The 15,373-nt window shown below is 40.5% G+C and overlaps 1 protein-coding gene and 1 non-coding gene across 2 annotated transcripts in view; both read right to left on the minus strand.

Annotated features, from left to right (window-relative positions):
• LOC133520310 (intermembrane lipid transfer protein Vps13-like) overlaps nt 1–15,373 on the minus strand; it is an 89,239-nt gene that overhangs the window by 37,163 nt on the left and 36,703 nt on the right. The window contains 7 exon segments of the mRNA XM_061854679.1: nt 8,135–8,310; nt 9,314–9,444; nt 11,036–11,202; nt 12,336–12,608; nt 13,189–13,410; nt 13,992–14,231; nt 15,035–15,190. Coding sequence (XP_061710663.1) covers nt 8,135–8,310; nt 9,314–9,444; nt 11,036–11,202; nt 12,336–12,608; nt 13,189–13,410; nt 13,992–14,231; nt 15,035–15,190 — 1,365 coding nt within the window.
• LOC133520892 (U1 spliceosomal RNA) lies at nt 11,978–12,139 on the minus strand. The gene has a single exon (XR_009799825.1). It is a non-coding gene; the product is annotated as a U1 spliceosomal RNA (small nuclear RNA).

The raw sequence follows: 15,373 nt of genomic DNA on the forward strand, positions 1-15,373 counted from the left end.
AATTTTTTTTTTTCATCAAACACATACGTGTGGGGTATCTAGGGATAGGTCTTCAAAAATGATATTTAGGTTTCTAATATCATTTTTTTCTAAACTGAATAGTTTGCGCGAGAGACACTTCTAAAGTGAAAAAATGTGTGTGTCCCCCCCCTGTAACTTCTAAAATAACAGAATGAAAAATCTAAAAAAAATATATGATATACATTACCATGCAAACTTCCACCGAAAATTGGTTTGAACGAGATCTAGTGAGTAGTTTTTTTTTAATACGTCAATAAATTTAAAAAAAAAATTTTTTCATCAAACCCATACGTGTGGGGTATCTATGGATAGGTCTTCAAAAATGATATTTAGGTTCCTAACATCATTTTTTTCTAAACTGAATAGTTTGCGCGAGAGACAGTTCCAAAGTGGTAAAATGTGTGTCCAAAGTGGTAAAATGTTGAACAAGATTTAGCAAGTAGATTTTTTTTTAATACGTCTTAAATGGTACGGAACCCTTCATGCGCGAGTCCGACTCGCACTTGGCCGCTTTTTAATGCTAGGGTGGAGAAGATTCTAAGTAGAATGAACCTAAGAAAGTCCAAATTTGTAAGTCAGATTTTCCGGTATTTTTTTCAAAAAAAAAAACGCTGTTTTGTTCTAAAATTAAAGCAATCACTTACTGCCCAGCCTTTAAAAAAGTAGGTACTATTTTACAGTAGAATTAAAACATTTTTTTACGATACATTTAATTAAATTACAGTGAGTTACAAAATTGCATGGCCTTCTATTTATAACCATTATAAAAAGAAATGAGATATTTACCATGTTTGTTTATATTATTGATTTCCCGATATTTTGACACAACTAGAAGTTTCACACAATGCCTAGAGATAGAAAATTATTTATTTATTTTATTTATTGTCAATTTCATTCAACGGATCACATCATATCCAATTTATGTGTTTATGTATTGCATTGTTTTCTACCTAGTTGGTTATTAAATTCTGTTACTGCAATAATCTTTATCTACATAAAATATACCAACGAAAGTTTAATAAAGTATATATTAAAATGAAGTACACAAAATCAGGAATTACATATGACAATATCATTCAAAATCGCCTCCTCTGGCTTTGACACAGGCCCTCAAACGACGAGGCCAGTCATCAATAGCGGCACGCACGATTGTCATGTCTAATTCCGTCACTGTCTTAACTATGGCCCGCTTGAGGGAGTTAAGATTTGTGTGGGGTTTAGCACAGGCTTTCTCCTCAATAACCTGCTATATGGCATAATCCAGGGGGTTAAGGTCCGGGATGGAGGACGGCCAGTCTTCGTGGGCAATAAAGTCAATTTTGTTCCTTCGAAACCAGGCTTGAGTTGTTTTTGCCTTATGTGCAGGAGCTGAGTCCTGTTCAAAGATCCATGGCTGGTTTTGAAATAGGGTGTGGCTTAAGGGCTTCACTATTGGTTCGAGAACGGTTTCCAGTTTCCGGTTTTCACACCTTTTCACAGAAATGAATCTGTGTTAGCCCTGAGTATGACACACCCAAAATCATGTTTGGCGGGTGCCCACATTTGTGCAACGCAATAGGTTTGTTTCCATCTACAAATCTTAGGGCATAATTGTATCCCAAAAAATTTTTTGGATTATAAGAACATGTTAAACTACTTTTAGGGGACCTGTAATGACCATATTTTTGTAAATATTGAATTTAAAATATCTTTTGGCATACGTCACGTGACCAAACTCGAAACGTCATTGAAGATTCTGATGACGTCACAACTCTCGGATTGACACTGTTGACAGTTAGGCGATTAACAACAAATGACAAATATCAGTTGACAGTTCGTATCTTCTACGTGTGTATGTAGTTATGTGTCAAACCATAAACTGTGACGTCACACAATTTTCAAAGAGCGTTTTGGGCGCGAAACCATCTTTCAAAATATATTTTGTTAATTTAACATATTTAAAGCCGTTTTTAGTATAAAAGCTAAATTTTGAGGCAACTTTTAGTTAATATAGAAAGTAATACAAGCGTTTCAAAAAATTGGAATACGATTCTCTTTTAGGCCCCAATTCATTATAGATACGACGAGATAAGCGTTATGTGTGGTATATAATTATAGCTCACAAATCCACCACATTATGTCATTTTTTATTTTTTCGGTAGCATTTGTTTTAACGGAAATAAAGAGGTTGCAAATCGAGTAACAGAACTTCAGAACAGATATCATTTGATATTTACCAGTCGCTTTTCGGTGAAGGAAAACATCGTGAGGAAACTGGACAAATCCCAACAAGGCTTAGTTTTACCCTCTGGGTTGGAAGGTCAGATGGCAGTGGCTTTCGTAAAAACTAGTGCCTACGCCAAATCTTGGGATTAGTTGTCAAAGCGGACCCCAAGCTCCATTGAGCCGTGGCAATATGCTGGGACAACGCTAGGAAGAAAGAAAGAAATCGAGTAACAGAACTTAGTAACCAACTAGGTTAATAGTTATGATGTAAATGTCCATATCATGTTGGAGTCATATATGTATTAGCCAACTAATTATTCAAGATCAATACACTTAGCTCCCTTAGGTATTCGCCTAAGTACAATCTCGGGCAAAATTGAGTTTTATAAAAGTGAACTAGTTTCTAGGTCATATTTTCTATGAATTGGTCATTTTTGTAGACTCCAATTACAGTTACACTTTTCCTGGTTTTTCGCGGACCAGAATATCGATGATTTTTGTAACTTGATTTAGACGTCGCTATCATTTTCAATCCAAAAACACATAAAATCACAATTCAGAACATGCGGGAGCTTTGTTTTCTATCAAGTACCTCAAGCACCAGGGCGGCTACCGGGAAAATCGAAATTCGTCAATTTCGGGCATTTTTCTCTGTCACTCTAATTACGTCTTAGTGAGAGTAAAAGAGAAAGATCCCCACAATTTGCGAATTTAGGTTTTCGCGGTAGGCCCCCAGGTCCTGTCAAGTTTCAGCAGTGTTGCCAGGTGAGCGGAAGAGAATTATCGTACTTGAGTGTCAATATTATTGTACCGTTGAAAAAAATATCGTACGCCAATCAAAAAGGCAGCCCCTAAAAATGTCTTGCAAAATAAGCTTAAACTTCCAATTAATAATAAAAAAAAAGACAATTTTCGTCTAAATTGCGCCAAAAATCTGTTTATGTTTGTGTATTTTTGGGATAGACTCAAACGGTATACACGAAATTGTGACATTTTAAACTTTAAACTTACACCAAGGAGCCGAACACCCAAAAGATACTAATTTTAGCCTATTTCTGAGAGAAAGTGTCATATTTTGCTTCAAATTACTACTTTTAAGGTGGCATCATCCAAGGGCTGAAATTATAGTACTTTAGTGTACGATAATGCTCTTTGGAACATTACGTCATACCGGGGCCCAAATTATCGTACATGTACGACAATTATCGTACGCCTGGTCACACTGAGTGTCAGTGTCGACAGAGTCAGCTGAAAACGCGTCAAACATCGCAACGTCGCGCCGATGCATGGAGTGGCAACGCCGCAATGTATTTGTACACGACATTTGTCACACACACATGAGTAAAATTTATAAAAATATAACGTTGATTATTGCATGATTTCTGTATGAAACAAAGTTTTTCTATTAATTTAGCGCAAATGAATATTCGAAAGTAGATAGATGCGCAACTATTTATGTAATAATATTGTGTAATTAATTAATAAATAGCGATTGTTTTTTGTATGAAAATCGAACCACCTTAATGTTTCTGTGGGAGAGTATTTACAAAATAAATAAATATAAATAAATTAATGGCAACTATTAAGTTAAAATAATAATAAAATATCAAATGTTATCTTTTAATTTTATGCCTTGAACATAAGTATTTTAATTTTATGTACATATGTGCATGCACCTCCTAGTTTTAGTGTAGTTTAAGATATACTTGCTGTGCCCTAACAGGGTTCATGTGTGAACTTGCCCTAATGTAATACCTGTTATGTACCACATGATTAATATGCAATAAATAATAATAAAAAAAAAAAAAAAAAAACTTGACGCCGTCAACGTCAGACGCGTTTTATACTAAATTTTCCTTTTATTTTTGATCAAATATGTTTTTAGTGGCTTTTTTACATTTTATTTGTACTGTTTTTTGCGGAGAGTTACCTTCACATTCATACGACACTTGGCAAAAGGATACGTTACCGCCAAAATATAACTAAGTACAAAAATAGCCGACGAACAATGGTCAAATGACAGAAGAAGGAAAAATGATTACACGTAGTAAAACGCGTTCACAAGCGTCTACCACATCCAACGCACGCCCACCACCCTCGCCCGCCTCGTGTGTCTCCTTGCTATCGTCGTCGGGCGATGAATTCGCCACCGCGCCCGACACCAGCGAGTCGAGCGACGAGTGCGGGCCGCCGCCGCCGCCGCCACGACCACCTGCGCGACGAGGGCGGCCACCGCTGCCGGCACGCTTGGGGCCTGCGGGACATCCTGCCCCGCCCACGGCTCCCGCTGCCGGTGGTGTAGTGCGTCGCATGCGATGGTCTCAATCCATGAATGAGAACGTCATGCGCGCCTACTATGGGGCTACAGAGGGAGGAACTAACCTATGCGCGTATCGTGTCCGGATTCTGCCTCTGTTTCAGGCTCTTGAACCGACCATCGAAGTGACTGCGCAACGATTATCGGATCAGGTGCGAGTCATCCAGCGGCGAAAGCGGTTGGATGACTCTACACTTGATCGGCTCCGCCTGGAGGCTCTTTCTGCTCGCTCAACCTCCGCTTCGGCGCGAGACCCGCCCGCCACGTCGCCAGATCCGGTGCCGGCACCCGACCAGGCACCGGGGGCGCCGCGGGTGGATCTCAGTGCCGACGAGGAGGAGCAGTTCGCGCAGAGAGTGAGTAGTACAGCCAATGAGCAACTGAGGAGGACTCTGGAAGAGGTGATTACGCAGTATCGGTCCACACCCAACACTAGGCCACGATTACCACGTTTGCCTATGAATAGACGCAATCTAGCGCTAATGGGAGCCCTAAACGCTTTACTAGAGCCATATCTGCGGACTAGTAAAGATTTAGATGATACGCACGCGATCATGTATTGCGGAGCCATCGCGGCGTGCCGTGTTGCACGAGTCAAGTTTCCGGACGCTGAACGTGCACCTAGGACCGCCGCATGGCAAATACGGATCGAGCGACGTATCAACTCGTTTAGGACTCTCATTGCAAAGCTGATCTGCTTCAGGGGGGGCAACCACCGCCCCCGAGTAATGCGCTTTGTGAATCAGGCGTTCGCGGGGACGGGTATTGAGCCCCGCGACTATATTGCCAATCTCACGGAGCGCATCGACTTTCTTAAGCAGAAAGTATATGCATGGGCAAACCGTATTCGCCGCTACAGAAAGCGTGTGGATCGATTCCAGCAGAATCGTCTTTTTCAGAGTGATCAAAGGAAGGTATACCGAAAGTGGGAGGAAGCCAACCTTCGTGCGTCCGACGCGCGGTCGCCGGATGCTACTGCCATGACTGATTTCTGGCGTAGCATCTGGTCAGTGCCTGTCGAACACACCGAGGGTGGTTGGATGAGTGTTGTCGAGCGTGAGTGCGAGTCCATCGAACCTATGGGGGCAATCACCATCAGCCCCGATGACGTAAGTTGTGCCATCCGCACGGCCCAGAACTGGAAGAGCCCTGGGCCGGATGGATTGCACAACTTCTGGCTAAAATGGTTCCGATGCTCGCACTCACGCTTGGCAGCACAATTTCAACAAGCCCTCGAGCTTGGTTCTCTCCCATCTTCCTTAACAACTGGTGTCACCTTCCTGCTCTATAAGTCCGGTAGTACCACGGAAGCAAAGAACTACAGACCCATCACGTGCTTGCCTACACTCTACAAGCTCCTTACATCCATTTTGAGATCAAAAATAAACGCGCACATTGTCGCTAACAACATTTTGGCCTCCGCTCAAAACGGATGTAGGGTTGGGTCCCGTGGTACTAAAGAGCTCCTCCTCATAGACATGACCATTTGCCAACAAATCCGGCGGAATAAGGGGGCCCTCTCTGCCGCTTGGATTGACTACAAGAAGGCCTATGATTCGGTGCCTCACTCATGGCTGGGGAGGGTCTTAGAGCTGTATAAAGTTGATACAGCTTTAAGAGCCTTCCTAAGCGCGTGTATGAGGCAGTGGACCACAGTCCTTCGTCAACCAGGAGGCGGGGATGACCGCCCTGGCCCGCAGGATTTTATAAGGATTGAGCGAGGAATATTCCAGGGTGATAGTCTGAGTCCCCTGTGGTTCTGCCTAGCTCTGAATCCCCTCAGCACCCTGCTGAAGGATTCGGGACTAGGTTGCCGGCTTCGGAGAGAGGGTGAAGTCATTTCTCACCTTCTGTACATGGATGACCTCAAATTATTTGCACCAAATAGCCAAGACTTGTTGGAGCTACTGAAAACCACTGAAGTTTTCAGTAGTGCCATCAACATGGAGTTTGGTGTCGATAAATGTGCGGTAATGCATGTACAGCGGGGGAAGGTTGTAAATTCAACAAATTTACAAGTATCTGAGGCAATGTCTTTCAGATCTATCTCTGAATCAGAAACCTACAAATACCTTGGTATGGCTCAGTCGTTGGGTATTGAGGACGAGGGTATTAGACAGTCGGTGAAGGAGCGCTTTTTCAGTCGGCTCACAAAAGTCCTTAACAGTCTTTTGTCAGGAGGCAACAAAGTGCGCGCCTTCAACGCCTGGGTAATGCCCCTACTCACATACTCCTTTGGCATACTAAGGTGGACTCAGACCGAGCTGGACGCCCTGGATCGGAGGGTCCGACTACTGCTCACCACACACCGTATGCTACACCCACGCTCGTCTGTTATGAGATTGTACATCCCACGGAAGTGTGGAGGTCGAGGCTTCCTAAACGCCAAAGATCTCCACAACCGCGAGGTGTGCAATCTCAGGAATTATTTCCTTAACAACGAGTGTGGGATGCATCGTGACGTGGTGGCAGTAGACAGGAACCTCACGCCGCTCTCCTTGGCAAACGAGAACTGGCGCAAACCTGTGGTACTAAGTACTGCGGATCGCAAAGCGGCATGGGAGAGTAAGGTGCTACACGGGCGGTTCTACAAGGCCCTCACGGGACCTGACGTGGACCTGCTCGCGTCGGTGAACTGGTTACGATTCGGGGACCTCTTTGGAGAAACCGAGGGTTTTGCCTGTGCAATTGCGGACGAAGTTATGATGACGAACAACTATCGGAAATATATCCTGAAGGACGGTACGGTCGACATTTGTCGAGCATGCCGCCGTCCCGGAGAGTCACTCAGGCATATCATTTCCGGTTGTTCTCATCTTGCTAACGGCGAGTACTTGCACAGACATAATCTCGTAGCCAGAATTATTCACCAGCAACTTGCTCTTCTATACCGCCTTGTGGACCGCGAAGTACCGTACTACAAGTACTCACCTGCTCCAGTTCTCGAAAATGGTCGTGCCACGCTCTATTGGGATCGATCTATTATCACTGACAGGACTATTGTAGCCAATAAGCCTGACATCGTGATAATAGATCGATCGCAACGCCGGACCGTGCTCGTCGACATCACCATCCCCCATGATGAGAATCTCGTGAAAGCCGAGAAGGACAAGTCCAGTAAGTACCTAGACTTGGCTCACGAGATAACCGCCATGTGGGATGTTGATTCGACGATCATTGTCCCGATAGTCGTTTCAGCGAACGGTCTCATAGCGAAGAGTCTCGACCAACACCTAGAGAGACTCTCGCTAGGTGGCTGGATCAAGGGTCAGATGCAGAAGGCAGTAATTTTGGACACGGCGCGTATAGTACGTCGGTTCCTCTCTCTGCGGCCCTGACCACCGGCAGCTTGGGCCCTGCCCCGCTGCTGGCGGCACCCTAGGTTAGGTTTTTGATAATGTGTTTATATCTTTTGTATTGTTTTGTAAGTGTTTTTATATTTTACTTTTATATCCATATTATAAAAAATCCTAACCTAAGATATTAAATGAATAAAGGTTATAATAATAATAAAAGAAAGGTAGCTTAGAGATGAAAGCCAGTGCCAAAAATGAAATGTTTGACAAAAACTTATTTTACGACTGTACTAACCAGGGGCACCTCTGGTGGCTTGTCTAGCTTGTTCACGACTTGCGGGGACTTATTTTCAAGGGCTTCCTCGGAATCTTCAGGAACCTCCTGCTCTAGTCCTGTTTTCATGAAATCGGCTATTTTGTTCAGAAAGTCCATGGCTAGGATGAGATTGAAGCTAAACACCCTTATGTCGACTGAAATGAAAAAAAAAACGTATGTTAAAAAATATCAACGAAGCATTTTATTTTATTTGTTTACATTACATTAGCAACTTACAGCACCTAACACCATAGCGTCACAAACTCAGTTGCTATCTACTAATTATAATTAATTACACATTCAGTCTTCTCAAACATTCTCTTACATTCATTAATCGAGCCGGCCATCCCTGAAGTGAACAAATCGCAATACGGAGCCGAGCTAAGCATGGAGTTCAGCATGAAGAGCGCGTGCTGCAACGGTGAGTATCGATACAGCCGCTGTGCTCGGTGTCTGTTCGCGACGAGAGCACGAATAAGCGCATCACTTCGCTCACCAACTCGATGTTGTCCACTTTATTACGTATGAGATCCAACACAATTTTTACCGTCACTAAAGCATGTCTAAGTTATAAAAAGCTCAGGGGATCAGTATTTTAAACGAAGGATCACTATAAAAAATAAATAAATAAAAACTTTTAATTCAGACCTTGGTCCATACCCTGTTAGATTTAAATTAATTTCTTCACTAAAAAAATATGTTATTATTATACTAAATTTAACTTAAAATTAAATATTCTAGTGTTTAACTGGAGCCAGGCACATACACCAGTAATAACTACGTACACTAATGTGAGTCATGTGTATGTAGCTACCACTGAGTGTACCCTGGTCCAGTACACAAAAAGCTGACTATCAAGCATGTCAGCTATAACTATAAGACAAATAAAAACCTTAAGTAGATCTTGCACGTAGTTGTGTACAGTTTACACCAAACGCATACAATAAATTAAGCAGTAGTCGTAAAGACAACGACAATTATTTCAGTTTATTTCTTACGAAAATTAAATTAAACTTGACTTATTTCTGAGTCTGCACCCCCTTACGTTATTTAACAAATTTCGAAAGCCTTCCCTCACACTCACACGCGCACACATCTAAGAAGAATTTAGAAAGTAGAAAAAATAGCAGTTTTGGCTTATTTAAAAAAGTAACTTACCGTATGTGTCCTGATTTTTCATAGTGTATGTGATGTCGATCATACTTCGTATCTTGTCTGGGGCTACCATTAAGGGTTCATTTGTGACATCAGGCATCATATCACCAGACTCTCGGCGACGCTCTAAGTACCTAAACACATGAGAAATATAAACGATTGTAAAAACCAATAACATTTACACGAAAGTTATACTCGTATGTACTTGGCATTTTTAAGGTGTCCGAATATTACCTGCAAAAATTGTAACTTTATGTTTCATTCGAATAAGGGATCGGTTAATTTTAAATACGACATTGTTAGCTGGCATATCAATCAGAACTGACATTAACTATACAATAACCAAATGTACCCTCAATTGCTCAAAGGTCAACTGGTTTAAGATTGTTAGCTTAACAGTCTCTTGACGTGAAATATGTATTTCATACAATTTTTTATTTTTTTTATTCTTTGACATTTGGAGAACCTTTACACCTCCAAATCTTATTATTGTGTATTATTATTTTTCTCAGACCGTGGGGACCTTATACATCTCCAAACTTAATGTATTAACCGTGGAGACTATACGTCTCTGTCATATTGTATAATATACTTGACTTGGTACATACTAGTTATGTACAGAATGTAGCATTAGTTTATGAGACTGCTAGTTTAACAGTCCAGACGCGGTTATTTATTTAGTATAAATTTTATTTTGACACTTGGAGAGACTTTACACCTCCAAATTTTATTAGTATTAGTACTCTGACATTGGGGACCTTTTACATCTCCAGATTTAATGTGTTTTTAACCATAGAGACTATACATCTCTATTGTATTGTATTAATTATTTATTTTAAGATTATTGGCTCTTGTATTTGTAAATGTTGTTATGTATTTTTCATGTCACTATATGATGTTACTATAAATGTTGTATTGACTTGTAAAAGAGCCCTTGAGGCCTACTTGCAGAATAAATTTTTGAATTTTGAATTTTGAAGGGATCCCTTAAAGGGATAAGTTCGCCTTTGTACTAGTGATGAGTGTTTTCTTTTTCTATTTTGTTTTCATTTTTGTACAATAAAGAGTTTTACTACTACTACTACTACAAATGTATTAAGTATAATAAAATGATTGAAATAGACATTTACAATATTTATGACGTTATTAAAATTGACCTTAGAAACCTGGAATATATTGTTCAAAGGATAAGGGGTCACTGCCCTTCCACAAGACCATTTTACTCGTAAAGAAAAACTAAAATGATATCAAACGATTTAACAAAGAAGGCAGTTATAGATCGTGTCATTCACGACGACGCGTGCCTTAGCTCGTATTGTCAAGTCATTAAAGGTTAGATTTAACAAATTTGCGCGTCATCGTGGATGCCACGAACTATAAGCCATCTCATCGTATTTCCAATGAGTTATTGTTGTGCAATGTATCCCCTAGGACAAAGGTTGTCAGGGTTTACATGTTTCCACACCTGGTTATCTTTACGCCAGTATCGGGCCTGGTATCGTCCAGAGTGCAGTCCACTAGATGCAGCATTGTTGATCGAGTTTTCAGAGAACATACACCCCTTCCTTTACGGAAAACATTCCTAAATGTAAACATATTATATACCTGGTTAACTTCGCGCCTTGCCCGGGCCTGGTATCATCCAGAATGCAATCCACTAGAAACAGCATTGTTGATCGAGTTGTCAGAGAACATACACCCCTTTACGGAAAACCTATTATATACCTGGTTAACTTCGCGCCACGACCAGGCCTGGTATCATCCAGAGTGCAGTCCACTAGAAGCAGGGAGGTGTTGATTGAGTTGTCAGACAACATACGGCCTTTTACGGAGAACAGTGCTAGGCAGAAGCGCGCTAGCTCGATGTCGCTATCTATTTCAGGTGCGGCGTTCTGAAAGTTATACGATCAATGTATCAGTCTTTCGTTTTTAAAATGAGCTCGTTTCGAATTATGTACCTTATTGTACTAAAATCCGTAAACTGATGAGCGTAAAAAAGGATCGGACCGTTGTTCTATGTTCAACTCTATGGCCTTAGCCAGTAGATTCATAATGAACGATCAGATGTAGCGTGTGGTCGCAAGTGTCGCAACGCGCTAAGTCGCGAGCCACTCCAGATAAACGCTGCCGCTGGAGAAAGTATTAAGATTTAAATTATATAAAACGCAAAATGTCTGAATAGCAAAATGATTAAATCTCTGGTTGTCTAAGGATGGTATTCCACCTGTCCAATCAAATGTGTATTTGCATCTCAAATTTTGCTGAATGAGAGAGTGAGGCGAAATGCATATGGACAAATAAATTGGACAGGTGGAACACCACCCTAAGACGTAGACAATAGGTCGTGTCAATAATTTTTTCACATAACCTATTCGGAAAGTGTTTTTCTTCCCTGGGAGGGATCAAAGTGGCACTTTTCTGTTTTAGGGCATAATTTTTTCTTGACATAATAAGTACTTTTACAATAGTATATTAGACTTATCAACTAATTTTAAAAAAGTAATTAATGTCCGATCAATTACGATAAGTGTTTATTTTTGATACCATGCCGGTGGTATTAAGCATACGGCCCGTCTGATGTTAAGCGGCCACCGTAGTCATTGGACCCAGTAACTTTGAGGTATATTATTCATGGGATTCCATGAAACTAGTTTTCAAGAATATATGGGGGGACAGCGCGTACGCAGTCCCCACTACCAAAAATTACGCATCCGAGTTATCCACATTAGGGATAATCGCAAGGGTCAACCCAACCGCAGTGCAATGGAAGAGTCTCGCCCTGGGGGAACCGCCTTCTCGATCACGGTGTCCCCTATGCCAGGTAAGTATGAGTTCACAACGTTGCTGCGAGAGGGTCATCATTCGTGGAAAAATCTTAACACCGCGATGTACGATTCTGACGCGGACAGCACCGGGACATCTAGCGGCAAATGTTGGAATTAACTTTTGTAGAGGACAGTGATGGATGGGATGATATCAACCGCAAAGTTAAACGTAACTTGAGCAATATACATTATATACTTACAGAGTTAGTGTTCACCAAATCGATGACAAAACTATCCATGGTAAAGGCAAACTTGATGGTTGTCCTCGGTTTCTTCTCATCCACATCTTTCGCCGCTTCAATTGAAGCGGTAGTGGTTTTTCGCGCGTCTTGCTTGCTAGTACTCCTTATAGCCGCTTTAGACGTCGCCTTTGGAAGACTGGCTTGCGACTTAACCTCTGTCTTCTGCCCCTCTTGAAGGTTCTGATTGAGAATTTTCATGATACTTCTGTAGTCACTGTGGCCTACTCTGATCTGGAAAGTTAATGTTCTAATTTACTATCAAGTATAATTAAAAATTGGCAAACCTTAACTCTATAGTTGCCATTTCTATGACAACTTTCATTTTGCCATTATTCGTCTCTAAAAAAGGAAAGTTCTTAAATTTAAAATAGCACTGCTAGCTACTTAATACCATAAACTACTAAAATAAGAAATGTGATGGCAGCTTATCACGGATTTAAACAGCTTGTTACCTCATAGGATATTTTTAATATAATAGAAAAAAAGAGAAATGCAATATGCATGGTCATTAATGTCGAGGGCAAAATTCGGTTCCCTGTGCTCTTATAAACTTACCGATATCGTTTTCAGTATCCCTGATAAATCCAAGTCTGGCAGGGGCTCTCTTCTCGAACGAACAGCTTAAAGCTCGTGGGTTTCAAAAACTAACGCCCATTTCCCAGTTTATAAACTTACCGAAATAATCTTTAATCTCCATGATAAATCCAAGTCAGGCAGAGGCTCGTACCAAGTCGAGAGGCTCCTATTAACGAACAAATTGAAGCTCGAGGGTTTCAAAAATTAACGTTAAATTCAAAGTTTATAAACTTACCGAAATAGTCTTCAGTCTCCCTGATAAGTCCAAGTCGGGCAGAGGCTCGTACCAGGTCGAGAGGCTCCTTTTAACGAAGAGCTTTAAGCTCGTAGGTTTCAGAAGCTTTCTCTCGTCTTTCACTGCCGTCATATCGTCCACGAGGGTAACGCAGGAAAGCCTGATGTCTTCTAACTCCAGCGTTAGTTCATCTACTGTCACTTTGTTGTTCACATTGACATTCTGAAAAATAAAGAAATCGTGGAACCAGACAAATTAAGTTGGAGATGGGTACAAAGGGCTCGGATAACTCCCAATTTATGCGTAACAATGATAACACTGTTACGCCATCTAGTGAGCGCATACAGTTTCCTTAAAAGCAATATCAATGATATACGAATAAAAGCGACAAAAAAGGATGAAAGAAACGCAACTTGTTTAGGTAAAACTAATCCTTATTATTTAATTAACTACAATCGGAGGCGGACATGAAAGCCTTTATGAGGGCTCTGTCAATACGGCTGGTCGACGGGTTGGGAGAGCGAGCTTGCCTCTCCCGGCGTATATCGTTAGCAATATGTGCAGAGAGGTAACGCGACCAGCGCCAGAGCTTTTAGAAGGGGTATTCTTTGTATAATTCCTACTATAGTTATTATATTTTTTAGTTGTACATATTTAAGTAGTTATATTGTATGCTATTTTAGTTTTACTAAGTTATTCCTGTTTCGTGTTATTTTATTCTACTATTGTATCGTTTAATAAAAACACTTTTCAATAAAAAAATATCACTAATAAGTATAAAGATCCACATGACCATATCTTACCTGAACATTCAAATCAACGAACTTGTTTTGAAGCATCATCCGACCCAAATCCACAAGGAGCGCCTTTTTACTCTTCGAATTCTCAGGCACCACTATAATAGGGGCCGCCAGACGAACTTTCAGCGCTAGTTTAGTGGAGTTCTCGTACGCGTTTTGTACGTTGGCGCGGGCTGACTCCACGGCTTGTGATGACGCCTCAATGATGGCTTGTTGCGCTGTTTGGAAATTGTTTAAGAATTCCTAAAAAATTGAAAAATATATATAATAATGTTCTCCTCAGAGTGTTTTTTCATTAACCTGCAATATTTAACAATGAGAATATAAAAAAAAAATATGGTTACGGGATTCGTCCCAAAGTAAATGTTGCTCAGTATGACCTATATATTAATTTCGTAAAATATTGCAGGTTATTTAAAAAAACAACCTGTATAGTTATTTAAAAATATAACACTCAATAATACGTTATTTTTATCTGTATATATTAACAGATTGTAATATAATTAAATAAAGATAAGTAGTTGCTCCTTTGACCTCTTATACATATTAATTAGCATTCTAATGAAGCATTAAAACTAACGAAAGAATGTACACAAGAAATATATTATGCTCCGTTTAGATACATATATCTAGTCCTTTAAAAAAATAAGTACCAATAACGCAAATAAGCACGTACTTACGTGCTCATTTGCTCGTGGCGCTAGTAGTACTTACTACTAGCGCCATCTAGTTTAGTTTTGAACTAAACTGCTGGTAAACTTTTATTTCGTTATACAAATACACAAAGACGTATAGACTAATAATAAATATAGAGCTTATAATTATCATTATTGGGAAGGTTGAGAAGTATTTCGATTTTTAAAGGAGTTGTTGTTTAATTTTAAGAATAAAATCATGAATATCAGAAACTTCATTCGTAGCATTGAGAACTACTAGCGACATCTAGTAGTAGGTTCTAGAGTTACACGCAAGTCATTTATAAGTCGCAAAATTTGACCATGTAAATAGAGTACACTTAAAAAGATTCCGGAAGTCTGGGTACCTACCAGCATCGAACTGACGAACCAATTGAGGAAAACTATTCTGAGACAGTTAATTTGCGCGTCAACGGACATGTTGACGTCGCTAATGTTGTTGCCTTGCTCCAGGTTGTACATCACCACTTGGACGTTCATCACGTCTCCGCCTAGAACTTTTAATATCTGCAACATAGAATAGGGAGTATTACTGCACTGTTCTGCCGCCAGAACGGAGCACTATCACATCACATAAACCATAGATTAACTTAAACATACAGTCAAGTGTAAAAATATGGGTGTACACATCTTACTCAAAAATATGTCCCATAGCATCTTATTCCGTAAGAGCGTAGTACCATATTTATG

Source organism: Cydia pomonella, chromosome 8 (assembly GCF_033807575.1).
Source record: "Cydia pomonella isolate Wapato2018A chromosome 8, ilCydPomo1, whole genome shotgun sequence".
In the NCBI taxonomy this organism is placed as follows: domain Eukaryota; kingdom Metazoa; phylum Arthropoda; class Insecta; order Lepidoptera; family Tortricidae; genus Cydia; species Cydia pomonella.